At 43.4% G+C, this 12934-nt stretch overlaps 1 protein-coding gene across 2 annotated transcripts; it reads right to left on the bottom strand.

Moving 5' to 3' along the window:
* Positions 1-382: 382 nt before the first annotated feature.
* ENPP4 (ectonucleotide pyrophosphatase/phosphodiesterase 4) lies at positions 383-8298 on the bottom strand. 2 transcript variants are annotated; one of them, XM_030945556.1, is made up of 4 exons: positions 8130-8298; positions 5589-6453; positions 4608-4778; positions 383-2210 (listed from the first exon to the last, which is right to left on the bottom strand). In XM_030945556.1, the coding sequence occupies exons 2-4, from the start codon at positions 6409-6411 to the stop codon at positions 1846-1848; spliced, it is 1359 nt and encodes a 452-aa protein (XP_030801416.1). In that variant the 5' UTR covers positions 6412-6453; positions 8130-8298; the 3' UTR covers positions 383-1845. The 2 variants fall into 2 exon arrangements, with proteins under 2 accessions (XP_030801416.1, XP_030801417.1); XM_030945557.1 differs by having other exon boundaries at positions 8109-8298.
* Positions 8299-12934: the final 4636 nt, after the last annotated feature.

Below are 12934 nucleotides of genomic sequence, written 5' to 3' on the forward strand. Positions count from 1 at the left end.
AACTCTCTCCAACATGGGAATTCAAGCATCCTCCCTTTTACAGCATGTCTAAGCCTAGGTTCTAGGCTTAGACACATTCCCTGCAGCACATTCCCTTTGTAGTTACTCATTAACCTGACCTCTTGGTGCATGTAATTAATTTAAATATGGCAGGATGAGGAAGTGACTCTGTGTTCAGTCCAGCTACTGCTCTAGAATATCAACAGGCTAAAATCCAATGCCCTGTCAGTAACAGCACAGATTTTTCAAGGGGCCTGAGCCTTTTTCAAGTAATCTGAACTCCTTCAAGTTCAGATTAATTCCGAGTAAAGCATTAGTAAGTAATAATTAGTAGTTATTAAATAAAAAAAGCAGAAGTGGTTAGGTTTTGGATTGTGTTTTTAATCAAGTACAATGTAATCCCTAGAGAGGAAGACACACATTACTAAAACTTCCACACATTTGTAAAAGTCAAGTTTATTTTTTCCAGTGGGCAGTTCAAAGTAACTCCTTCCCTCCCAAAGTTCCTGCTCCCTCCCTGCTGGATCACTAAAAGGCTGTGGCCAACACCAAAATGCAATGAATCTGAAGCTGTGAAAGAGAAACCCCATTGCTATGAAGTATCTCTGTCACTTTATTTTTTAAAGCCATCAGACTTGTAGGAAAAGGACCTGATAACTGTAGTTCTCTTTCTGGGTTAGCAATAACAATTTTATCTCACTGCAAGATAAGGTACCATTTAAGGCTTTCTCAATCAAACTATTTTTTTATAGCAAGTTGACCATTAACAAAGAATCAAGAGTCTCAATTAAGAGAACAGTTAGCTCCGGTCTTCAGCAGGAATTTGCATCTATGTACCTCAAGCATTATAGAGAATTTATTTTTAAATTAAGATCTGCTAACTTCCTCCTTTTAATTTCCTAGGTTTAAAATGTAAGTTTGAAATCCTTGCTTGACGACATGCACATCAAACTTTCACTTGTTGCTTTTTGGCACAACAGCTTTCAAGAGACAGTTATGAGCTGGTACACAGGGCAGAACCACCTTTATCTCAAGACAACCTTCAGCAGAATTTACTCCTGAGAAATTTTTGATAGGGTTCAGGAGCAGTGATTTTACACTACAGGTGATGAAACTGGGTAATTCAAAGACTCCCAGGTTAAACTGACTTTCTTGAGATAAGGCAGTAGTGCCATCCTAGCTGGACCTGTGCATCTAAGTCATCCAAAGACACATATCCAGAAATGCCAGAGCCATTTGCCCAGGCTTGTAAGTGCTAAACCACATAGTTTATTGCTCAAATAGAAAAGATATGCACCAGTTCTTTAATCACTGACTTCTATTTTCTTTCTCAGAAATTTCTTACTATATTGCTGACTTAGGTTAGAAACAGAAGTCTCGCATCTTCTCTTTCCCCAAATTTAAGGGCACATCAGAATATACTCTCTAAACAAAGCTAACTCCTAACTCTCAACAAAATTTTTCTTTCCAACACAGGTGCAAGAACACTAAAAGTAGTCAATATTAATTTAATACAAAAAAGCAATTCTCATTTACAAATATTAAAATTCACTTTTTCTATTCTGGCTAGTCACACTCTGGAGTCTCCTTCTGAAAATGTTCAGAGGCTTAAATGAAAAACTAAGCATCCTTATTTTGTTAAGAATCTCTTCCAGTAAAAAGCCGCCTGTTCACCATTTGGTTATGAAAGTATTTTTATATTACACTAGTCACACAAATCAGCAGGGTCTGGCTGTACAGTATTTTACACAGATAAAGTGCATAAACAAAGAATGCCATCCAGTGCAAATTGAAACTGTTTTCCTGAAATCCCAAGGTAGGAAGTGAGGCTTGGCTCCCTCCGCGCTATCCAATCAAAGGATCATCGTCATCGCTCTGTAACTGGAGCCGGGCAAAGGGCCGGGAGGGAGCCACTCTGTTCTTGGAGATGATGATAATGCAGGTGAAAGTGCTCAGCACCATGAAAACCCCGATGACGATCCCAATGGCCTCAGGCACGCTGATGCACCACTGGTCAGCCAGCAGGCACTTGGTGTTGGCGAAGGTGCCGTTGTGGGGCCGCGGGGTGAGCCCCAGCACGTGACACATCATAGGGTAGATGTCCACGTTGGCCAGGCTGCCGTGGCTGGAGCTGCGCCGGAAGGCCGGACCGAGCGCGGCCAGGAACGGGTGCATGCTGGGCAGGGCGTTGTCATAGCCGTGGTCCCCCACTGCAGCAGGGCAGAGCACACAGTTAATGTCACAGCCTGTGCTGCACAGCCACTGCTCCCCTCCCCATCTCCCCCGCCCCCAAAGCACGTGTGCTCACCAAAGGTTAATGCACAACATAAAAGCAGCTGTTGGATCAACCGCAGAAGGAAGCCAGAGTTCCTTCCCTCTTCTCCCAAGCCCCACAAGTTTTTTCCCATACTGGCCTTTCCCCATGGTTCTCCCTCCTATTAATCTCTTTTCCTTTCAGTGCTTAACATTTCCAGTGTTCCCCTTTCCGTTTTTCATGCCAGAGTTGAAAAGGAGGTTGCCATTCCACAAGGAGTCAGTAGATAGAATGCAAATTTTTAGTCCTCAGATTTTGGAAAGTCATCTGTCCTTGCAGAGTGGATGCTTTGATTACTTATTAAAAATCAGGCACCTTTCCCTTGATAGTGCTCAGTTTGAGCATATTAAATACCCTCAATTCATGCTTATCAGAAAAAGTACTTCAGCTGAAGGGACACCCAGAGAGTCAAAACCAAAAGACAAAGAATCAATGCCTCTGGCAGGCACACAGCAAAACCTTTGTGGCTAAAAGGTCAGGAGAACTTGAACATCTTGGTAGGTTTCTAAGACTATAAACAGCTAAAGAGCAGCCATTGTCAAATTTCCTAACAGCATTCCTGAAAAACCTGTCCAAGGTGCCAGAAGTCTCACAGCACAGTATCTGAGTGACTGCATTTGAGTCCATTTCTTAGTAACAGTGCAGTAATATCCCTGAGAACTGTTTCCTTGGGTGTGTCCCTGAAGCTTCTGATGCAAAATATCCAGATTACAACTGATTATGTCACACTCACCACTTCAGTGAGCTTCCTCTAGCCCTTTTTAATGTTTTCCACCATTCTGTTTGGTACCACATCTTGTTTGTTTTGACTCACGTTTCTAGATTGTTTTCCCTGCCTTTTACTACTTGTTTGTTCTGAACAGAGCAACTCCAAGTTCCCTCTCCAATGACGTTCCCATTTTTTCACCTCTGAAGTAGGATTCTGGTGTGAGGAGTTACTGGTACACTTGCACTGTGCTGCCACTTTGTCCGTGAAGACAATAAACCTTAAACAGGCTTTTAGGCTAAAACCTCCCCTGCCTGATTCTGGGAAGCCTTCACAAATAAACCTGTTTTGAAAAGAGATTTACTTCAACTGATACAATGCTGTTCCTTATAAATATTCAATTACTAACTATTTTTAAGTACATGAAATTGAATCTAAGCAGAAACAAGAAAAAGAGAACTCCAATCAGAGAACACCTGTGCTATGTGTTGCCAAATTGAAGATAATTGTAGCAATTCTGTGGGGAAATTAAAATGTAAACACACCCTGCATTAAGAAGTAGTACTTCTATACGAATACTGAAAAAACCTGAACTTAATTCTGCAAAGGGCAGACAGTAAAATCAGACAAACTGGGTGCAACCAGGATTTTACACCACTCAACACCCTGTGTCTAACAGCAGTTGAACAGGGAAGTATCCAGGAGGGATATCCCTGACCCTACCAATCAGGCCGAGCTGTTGACTGCTCAGAAACTTCCCCAGAAGTTGGTACTTCTGTATTTAATTGTTATTAATGGATTTTTCTACCAAGAATCTGTCTAATCACTTTCTGAACACACAGACACTCTGAGCCTTCATCTGCAACCAGAATTACTGGCTGAATTTTCATACTATTAAAACAAGGAAATCGATCTGGAATTTCTTCTTTGAGATACGCTTTCATGTGACTGTTGCATTTTTTCTATAAATTATCCATGCCTCTTGTCTGCCAAAAAAAAACCCTGGATATGGAACACCTGGAAATATATACACATATACATACACACACATACAAAAACATATATATGTATGTGTAATTTGACATTCCAGCAGGAAGAAAGTGCACAGCATAGCAAGACACTGAGAAGTGACACCTGTTGAGTTCTGTCTTTCAAACATGCTGCTGTGTTCCTACTATTTTTAGTATTTCCTGCCATTTATTTTCATTCCCTAGAACACGTACTGTAATATTAAATGTTGTGTGTTGCATGATTCAATTTATGCACTCCTACATATGTATTTTATATACAATAAAAAGTTAAACCACACTCCAGGAAAAGCTTGAGACAGACTGCAAACCTGCCTAAGATAACTCCGACTATTAAGTCGAACATGTCAAAGTGTTTCAGCCAATAGAATATTCCCCATCTCCTCCTCATCTGTTAAACACTCCAGGCTCAGGCTGAGAATAGTCTAGAAAATACTGCACTATTCCTAAACCTGCACAGTGCCAGGACTCCCCTCACTAAATGAGAACCATCCTGCAGCTGGCTGGAACAGAAACAAGGCAGTTTACCCACACAGACCACAGAGGAACACACACTTACACTTGGAAAGGGACTCGTTTTGTACAATTGTCCAGCCTTCATCCGCAACCAGGATTATGGGCTGGATTCTCTTGTGATGGCGATAATGGAATCTGTCTGGAATTTCTTCTTTCAGGTAAACCTTCATGTGACTGTTGCAATTTTTGAGTAAGTTATACACATCTTCTTTGTCTGCCAAGGAAAATACTGCATGTGAAACAGCTGGAAATGAACTCCTGTTTACTACAATTATCTGTCATTAAACCCAAGATCCATTATTTCAAAATAATTAATAGTAATTTTAAAAAAACAATAGAAAAGTAGTTTTTTGTGTCCCTTAAAATATGTTGCAATGGTTGAGGTGAATTTCAAAATTTGCTTTCATTTTAAATCAGACTCCTCCCAGATGTGGGTTTGGACCTTCAATTCATCATCTGGGCTTGAAGGGCAAAATTCAAGCAGAAAATCAAAGAGAAAGCAATCACCCCCTCAAGTAGTCAATATTTTATCCAATGCAGTACTTTTATTTTTTTTTAATTCATGGTACAAAATCTTAGGTTTCACTCCCAAAAACAGAAGTGGTAAAATGAGCAAAGTTGGGACTAGATTCTTACTTGGAAATTTACACAATGACATTTTTTATTCTGAATAAACACATGGGTTTATTTCATGCTCACTGTGAATCACAGCTGCATAGACTAAGTGAGCAGGCAAACTAAGTACCTACCTACTTTCTCAACCACCTGTACCAGGGTCATCCTTATCAGCCACAGCAATTTCACAAGAAACTCTCCTTGTCCCACTGATTGCCAAAACAAACTTCCCAATAAAAATAAACCATCATTCTTTAGCTTACTCCTTATGTCAAAGTTTTGCAACATGAACTCCATAGGTTTTGCAAAAGATTAGAACAGTCTAGCATACTGTGTACTTTTTAGAGGCAAGATAAACAAGATTTAATTCTCAGTATATGCCTTAAAAAATAACCAAATGCAAACATACTCTGCCTTGGCAGCACTGCAGCAACAGGAGTCCTGTCTATCAGGGTGTAGTTATTGCGCCCGAGGCATTCGTCCAGGACAATCAGCTTCTCTGCAGAGCAGGAGGCCATTCCATGGTCACTTGTTATGATGACATTTACAGTGTCCCACAGGCCCGAGGCCTTCAGCTTGTTCATAAGGAAACCAACATGTTTATCCACTTCTTCCAACACTCTGTGCATGTTCTGGGTGTCACTTGGGCCATACTTGTGCCCACTTGCATCTGGTTCTTCCCAGTAGAGCACAGCAAAATTGACCACTGGGTCAGAGCTGTTCAGCCACTCAACAATTCTCTCCACTCTCTCCTCAAACTTCACGGAGAAGTTGTACTTCATGAAGAAATGAGGGGTTGTGTTGTTGATTTTTACATCACTACCGGGCCACATTGCAGCAGCACTTGCTCCCTTTCCCTGTTGTTGGTTTGTTACCCAAATTGGAACTGCATCATTCCACCAGAAGGGATCTGAATCGTTGAACTGTGAAAAATTTTTCTTGGCATCTGCATCGTACATGTCATTAGCCACAATGCCATGGCTTTCCTCATATAAACCTGTCACTATGGTGTAATGGTTTGGGAAGGTCTTGGTGATGAAAGTATTCTTGACTTCTTTTACAAGCACACCATCCTCAATGAATTCCTGGAGATGGGGAAGTTTGTAGGTTTCCAAGTAGTCAGCCCTGAAGCCATCAAAAGAGACGAGGAGCAACTTGGGTACCGAGTCACCAGCTGAGCAAGCACAACAGAGGAGGATTCCAGCAAAAAACAACATCAACACTGAGCTCATTGTGGAGACTTTGAAGTGCTTCCAGCAGGTAATCAGATGCACCTGAAAAATTTAAACAGACAAGGATGTAACCAAAACAATTCTACTGTGACCAGTTTAACTAGCTATACATTATATACATCTTCTTTCTAGAGGGTACTTTCAAAACACCCAGTCTAAACAATCACTCGAGTCAACAGTGGATTTCCCTACTGACTTCAGAGGTTTCTCACATATTGTCAGTTTTTCATTTATTAAATTAAATGTGCAATGATGTTTTTTCCACTGAAGACTAAATGAAAGGAAGAATTGTTTTCTTTTGATCAGTTACTCCATTGTTGTGTGTGTCCTATTCAAATTCTACATTCCAAGACAGAAAATCAGTATTTTTCCTCATGTTCAAGCACAGGCACAAGCACTTGAACAGCTCCAGACCCACATTTAAGAGTTCTTTGCAGCCCTAAATTCTTATTGCACATCACTGTTAACATCAGAAGCTTTTTCCTACTATAATTGGAGTTTTCCTTTTTTATCTTATTTTTCCCTTTACGGTTTCCACACTCTAAGAGTTGCTGGAAGACTTTTCAGCCTTTCAACAGTCCCATTTACTCATTGCTCATTCCATACACAGAATTCTCAAGAGTAACTTCTCCTTTTCTTCTAAGCTGTTCTACATCTACCATAACAGCATTTAAACCTGTCCTTTTTACACCACACTTTTCTCTCTATAAAAAAACCAAAATTAATAACCTTAGCTATGAGGTAAGTATTTCTCAGCAAAGAATTAATGATTATGAGTGCCAGGTACAATCTGTAAGCTTTGACCCTCTCTTAATGTATTATGTGTGACTTAAGCACATTGTTTAGGGAGCTACAGAACGATGCTCTCAGTCTTTAAAAGAGGAAGTGAAGCTGCAGGTTTCACAAAACCTGCAATGTTGTTAGGCAGTGTATTTGCTTCTCAAGAAGAGCCCCATTCCAGCAATTTTTCCCTTTCTGTTTCTTTTATCCTTTATCTTCCTTTATGTGCAGACAAACTGTGATTCTAGGAGGCACAACAGCTGCCTTCCCAGCATTTTTAACATCAATCCTTCCCGCAAGCTCCTTAAAACGGCAGGTTTATTTTAAAGGCGTAAAGAGCTTTAATGTTAGCTGTAGCTTTAGCAGTGACGGGAATTCAAAGCACGGGAAGCCACCCCCCGCCCCGGTCTCCTGCAGTTAAATTGTCTGCAGAAGATACAAAAGTTACAAGGATTGTCAAAAAAAGGCATTAAGGCATCTCTTAGCACCGAGGACTTGGAGGACACACGCATTTAAAGAAAAAGGAGAAAAGAAATGGGAAGCGCAACGGAGCGGCGAGATCCCCCCTTCGATGCTGTCAGGTGCTTTAGAAAGCAGAACCAGAGTTTTCCACAGCGCAGTAAGAGGCAAACCCGCGGCGTTCCCTTGGAAATGCTCCGCAGCTGCTCAGCACTGCTGTTTTTATACACAAGTGGCACATTCTAACCAAAAACTAACTGCCCCAGGCAAACCCAGCAAAGCAAGCCAGCTGTGAAATACCACCAACACTAGCCCACCTGCCCCCGGACCTCCCGACCAGGTTTTGGAGTTGCTCGGCTCGGTCAGAACGGAGGTTATTCCGCCTGCGCAGCGCGCACACGCGGCACCGCCGACCAACCGGGCGCTCCGGGTCGGTTTCCCCCGCGCCCGTCCCTCACCCGCACTCGGACCGGGCTCACCGTCCCCACAGCCTCCAGCCGCAGGACACCCCGGTCCCCGCCGGGGCCCCACCGTGAGGTCCCGCAGAGCTCCGGCTCTGCTCGGGCCGGGACGCGCGGGCGGCACCGGAGGTGACCGGGGGCAGCGGGGGTGGGGGTTCAGCGCCTGCGCGCACCCACCACCCGCGCAGCCCCACCGGCAACTGACGGGCCTTGAAGGGGGCGCGCGGGAGCTCGTCCGTGAGCGCGGCCTCCGCCCGCTGTGATTGGCTGTGGGCCCGCTGGCGGGAGATCCGATTGGCTGCGGCGTGGGGGCGTGGCGCTGGGGGATGAACGGCGGGGGGGAGCGGGAAGTGAAAGGGGTTGTGACGGCTTGGAGGGGGGAGGCGGGTGCGCGTTATGGGAGCAGCGGGGAATTTCTGTGACTGAAGTGTCACAGAGTCAATTAGGTGGAAAAGAGCACTGAGATTATCGAGTTCAACCTATGGCTGATGACCACTTTGTCAACTAGACCATGTGTCTCTCAGTGCCGCGTCCAGTCTTTCCTTAAACACGTCCAAGGACAGTGACTTCCCCCGGCAGCTGATTCTAATGTCTGACTGCTGGAGTACCCTTTTTGTGGAGAAATTATTCTTAATTAATTATTGAATTAATAATTCTTTAAATGTCCAACTAAAAACCTGCCATGGTGCATCTTGAGACTATGACCGTTCTGTTCCCTGGGAGCAGAGCCCGACCCCCCCCCCGGCTGTCCCCTCCTGTCAGGGAGCTGTGCAGAGCCAGAACGTCCCCCCTGAGCCTCCTTTTCTCCAGGCTGAGCTCCTTTCCCACCTCCCTCAGCTGCTCCTCCTCAGACCTGTGCTCCAGAGCCTTCCCCAGCTCTGTTCCCTTCCCTGGACACGCTCCAGCCCCTCAATGTCCTTCCTGAACTGAGAGGCCCAGAACTGGGCCCAGCCCTCGAGGTGACCTCAGCAGAGCCCAGCACAGGGGACAGTCACCGCCCTGGTCCTGCTGCCACACACCGGGATGAAGGGGCAGAGCTGAGGGGAGCCATGGGGGCTGTGGGATGAAGCCGTTCCAAGCAGAGCAATTCGGTGTTTCCAGGGAGCTCCGGGGTGTGTCAGGGATGTGTTGTACCCCCGGAGCGAGATGTAGATCGCTTTAGGGCTGTTTGCTGCGCTTCCCATTGTTGTAGAAGGGGCACCATGAGGTGAGGCTGCGATGGGACACGTCCTTGGGAGTGTCCCGGTGTTTTCCCAGCACGCCCATAATTTGCCTCCTGCCTCCTTTGCAGGTGCCCGGCAGCCCTAGGCTGTCACCTTTTCGAGGCAGTGCTGCTTGTAAGCACGACTCTTCCACGACTCCATCTCCCTTTTGGTCACCCAGCTCTGTAAGTTGGCTGTTCATACTCTTTCATGCACATCACCTTTTTGTGCTCTCTTGTGGGAAAAAAAATGTTTACCCTAAAACTCAGAATACAGGCAGGAAATGGTCAGGTGTTGCTGGATGTACTCTGAGTGCTGCTGCAGCAGTGTTTACTACAATGAGTTGAGATCTGTTTTGGGTCCTGGTGTAAGTTTGCTACATAAATTAAGGCAAATAGTTTACATTCCCATGGTTTTCCTTTTTATTATGAGAAGGGATTAGTAATTCTGCAAAACCTGTTAAGTTACTGGTGCTGAAAAACAATGAGATCAGCTCTGTGTAAATAGAGAAATGAAGCATCCTTTAATAGCACAGAGCACAAATCATCACTATTTTAAATTTCATCCTAAAAGCTGAGAAAAAGACATGCTTATGGCTTCATAACTGATTGAAGTGGATCTGAATTTCATTCTCTGTACCCTGCTAGATGTTTATTCTGCTGGCAGTGTAGATTTCAGCTTGTTTCTTCCTAATGGCTTTCACATATGTATGAGTTAAGCAGGTTTTGCTACCTGTGTGTGCCAGCTGTGGAGTGGCTCTAAAATGTGGTACAATAGGCTGAATAAAGTGACACACCCCTGATTCACCTTGATTTATGGAATGTAGCAGGTGTGGCAAAACACAGGACTGTAAAAGAGGGAAAAAAACATCTCCAGCTACTCTGGGGTTATGTGTCAAGTTCAAGTCAAGGTCCTTGTGTGTTTTTTTTCTCTGTGTCTCTTTTTGATTGCACAAATTCAGCTCTGTGCATATGCACGTGACAGCTGATCATGTGGAGGAGGGATATGTCCTTTATAAATTACTTTGTTGTATTGCCTTAAAAAATATTTTTTACACAGAGTGAACTAGAGCTCCAGGGAATGTATAACAGACCAGGTTGTATTGCCTTAAAAATATTTTTTACACAGAGTGAACTAGAGCTCCAGGGAATGTATAACAGACCAGCTGCAATATTTTGACCAATTTCATTAAGTTACAATTGAGTTCTTGTTAAAAACTTTATTTACAGATGCAGGCAACTTTCAAGCACCGAGGCTCTTTTGCTAGCCTGCTTTTGCAGCATACTCACTCAGCTATTCAGTCCTGAAAGGTGTGAGTAATCTCTTGTTTACCCTTGCCCACATGCTTTGAAAACCATTTGCAGTGTTCACTTATTCACGAGCCCAGCCTAATGTGTTGTGCCCAGTTTGACACATCATATAGGCAGCACACCACAGCAGCTCTGAACTCTGAGCTGGTCTGGCCAATATGTATCTAATGTGTTTAATACAGCTCTTGGTTCCATTTACAGTGTTTGCCTACAAGAAATGGCTGAGCTACATGTATACTGACATTAAGAGGAGTAAAACTGAGCACAACTGGGATATTTGCCTTTCTTCACCTTGATCTCTCTGTTGTATTTTAGCCCACATTTGCCTTTAGAGGCTGCTGTTCTAAACACTGGATGCTGCCAGAGCTGTCCAGATTTACTGCTGGAGTACAACTGAGCATTTGCAGCTCGAAAACCATTAGTCAATGCCAGGAAGAAAAGAGCAGGCAACCTCAAAATATTCCCGGGGTTGCTAGGTTTAGTACAATGCTTAGATGGGAAACCACGCCCTCTAGTTGGCAGTGTTGTAGAGGTGAAGCAACTGAATTTATATGGATTAATTAAATTTGGGCCTAAACTTGGACTAATTTAATTTGGATTGTTTAACCTGGAGGAGAGAAGGCTTAGGGGTGACCTAACTCTGACCTTCCATCACCTGAAGGGTGCCTACAAGAAAGATGGAGAGGGACTTTTTATAAGAGCATGAGAGTGACAAGACAAGGGGGAATGGCTTCAAACTGAAAGAGAGCAAGTTTAGATTGGATATCAGGAAAAAAATATCTTCCCTGTGAGGGTGGTGAGGCCCTGGCACAGGTTCCCCAGAGAAGCTGTTGGTGCCCCATCCCTGGAAGTGTCCAAGGTCAGGTTGGAAGGGGTTTGGAGCAACATGGGCATAGTGGAAGATGTCCCTGCCCTGTATTGCACACTTTCCTGAACAAGAAATATTTCCTGTATTTCCAGTTTTATTCTCAATTTTATCCATGTGATGGAGACCTCTGTCACCATTTTTCCCTTTTTGTCAGTAGTTTTTTTAATCTGTCATTTAACCTGTAATTTACTGTGTTTTGATGCATCTTTGTAAAATTGAGATGAAAAAAAATAGACATTTCATGAAACCATAAAAAGAGCTGGGTAAGTAACAGCTGTTAAACTTTATTAGACCTTAAGCTTTTGGTGCCCATTTAATCCAAAGCATTGCTTGTATATGGAGGCTATAAAGAAAAAGGGCTCTTAACCTTTCTGTTTCTCAAACAACGTGGAAGGAGATCCCTAAGGCTGTATGACAGGGTGATACAGAGGACTGTAGTGTCTCTGCCTTCTTTATTTCAGTTACCAGAGCCTCCACCGCAAACAGGCTTGAAACTGGGTTGCTGAGCTTTTCAAGAGTGCTTAGTTTCAGAGATAAACAAGGCTGTTGAAATTATGCCAGATTTTAAAGGCAAACAAAAATGTTTTTCTTGGAGCAGTTAGGCAGATAAAATGTTGGTATTTCTTAGGCTCTCAGGTATTCCAATGGAGTTTCTAAACATGGACTTAAAGACCAAGTTTTACAAAATGAACTGGAAGACCAAAAATAAAGGGCTTTGAAACATCAAAATTTGGAACAAATAGGTGCTGCAGCAGGTAAAGAAGTTTTTCAAATGTATGTTGACAATGACTCCTGGTATTTTTAACAACTAAAAGCTGTTGATAACATGAGAATTGAGTGTCCTGTGCAAAGTGGTTTTCTATTGTTTTTTTTTTTTCGTCTGGTTCCAAGTGGAGAAATGTCTGTCATATGCAGAGTGAAATTTATGGATGTGTTGGCCTTTTTTACAGCCAGCAGCCAAGGAAATCTGGGTGAAGGTGAATGACCATTACTACAGTGGGGTCCTGGATTTGTGAACCAGCCCCTCAAGACTGCAGAATCCAGGTCAGTTTCAGCAGAACAACAGATGGATTTCTGGATGCTTGCTTCAAGGATGTTCTGACTCCTGTGTGAAATGTGTCATCCTGAACATTTTCCAAACCACTGTCTTCTGAAACAATTCTTTGGCGTGTTTGTTTTCCTTACTGCAGTACAAATAGAATACAGATAAAGGAACAAAATGTGAGCTTAAGTCTTGTCCTCGTGCTGTTTAGTGCAGGATTGGCAGTAGATAGAGGATTACTGCTGATGAACTGTGTAGAGATGAGGTGCTGCCAACAACACAAGTAAAAGCTGAGGCTGGAAATGGTGCAGGAGTTTGTTTGTGGTTGATTTCCTCCAGGTATTGAGTGCAGCCAGGAGTGAAAACAAAGTGGTCTGAATTTACTGCAAGTCCCTTGTTGT

The sequence above is a fragment of the Camarhynchus parvulus genome, chromosome 3 (assembly GCF_901933205.1).
Source record: "Camarhynchus parvulus chromosome 3, STF_HiC, whole genome shotgun sequence".
Lineage (NCBI taxonomy): Eukaryota > Metazoa > Chordata > Aves > Passeriformes > Thraupidae > Camarhynchus > Camarhynchus parvulus.

Bases quoted from the DNA above. Each gene is read 5' to 3' on its own strand.
- ENPP4 (XM_030945556.1), bottom strand. From the start codon at position 6,411: ATGAGCTCAGTGTTGATGTTGTTTTTTGCTGGAATCCTCCTCTGTTGT. The intron at 4,779-5,588 runs GTATGTTTGCAT...TTTCCTTGGCAG, and splicing joins TGCAGTGCTGCCAAGGCAGA to ACAAAGAAGATGTGTATAAC. The intron at 2,211-4,607 runs GTAAGTGTGTGT...GCCCTGCTGCAG, and splicing joins AAACGAGTCCCTTTCCAAGT to TGGGGGACCACGGCTATGAC.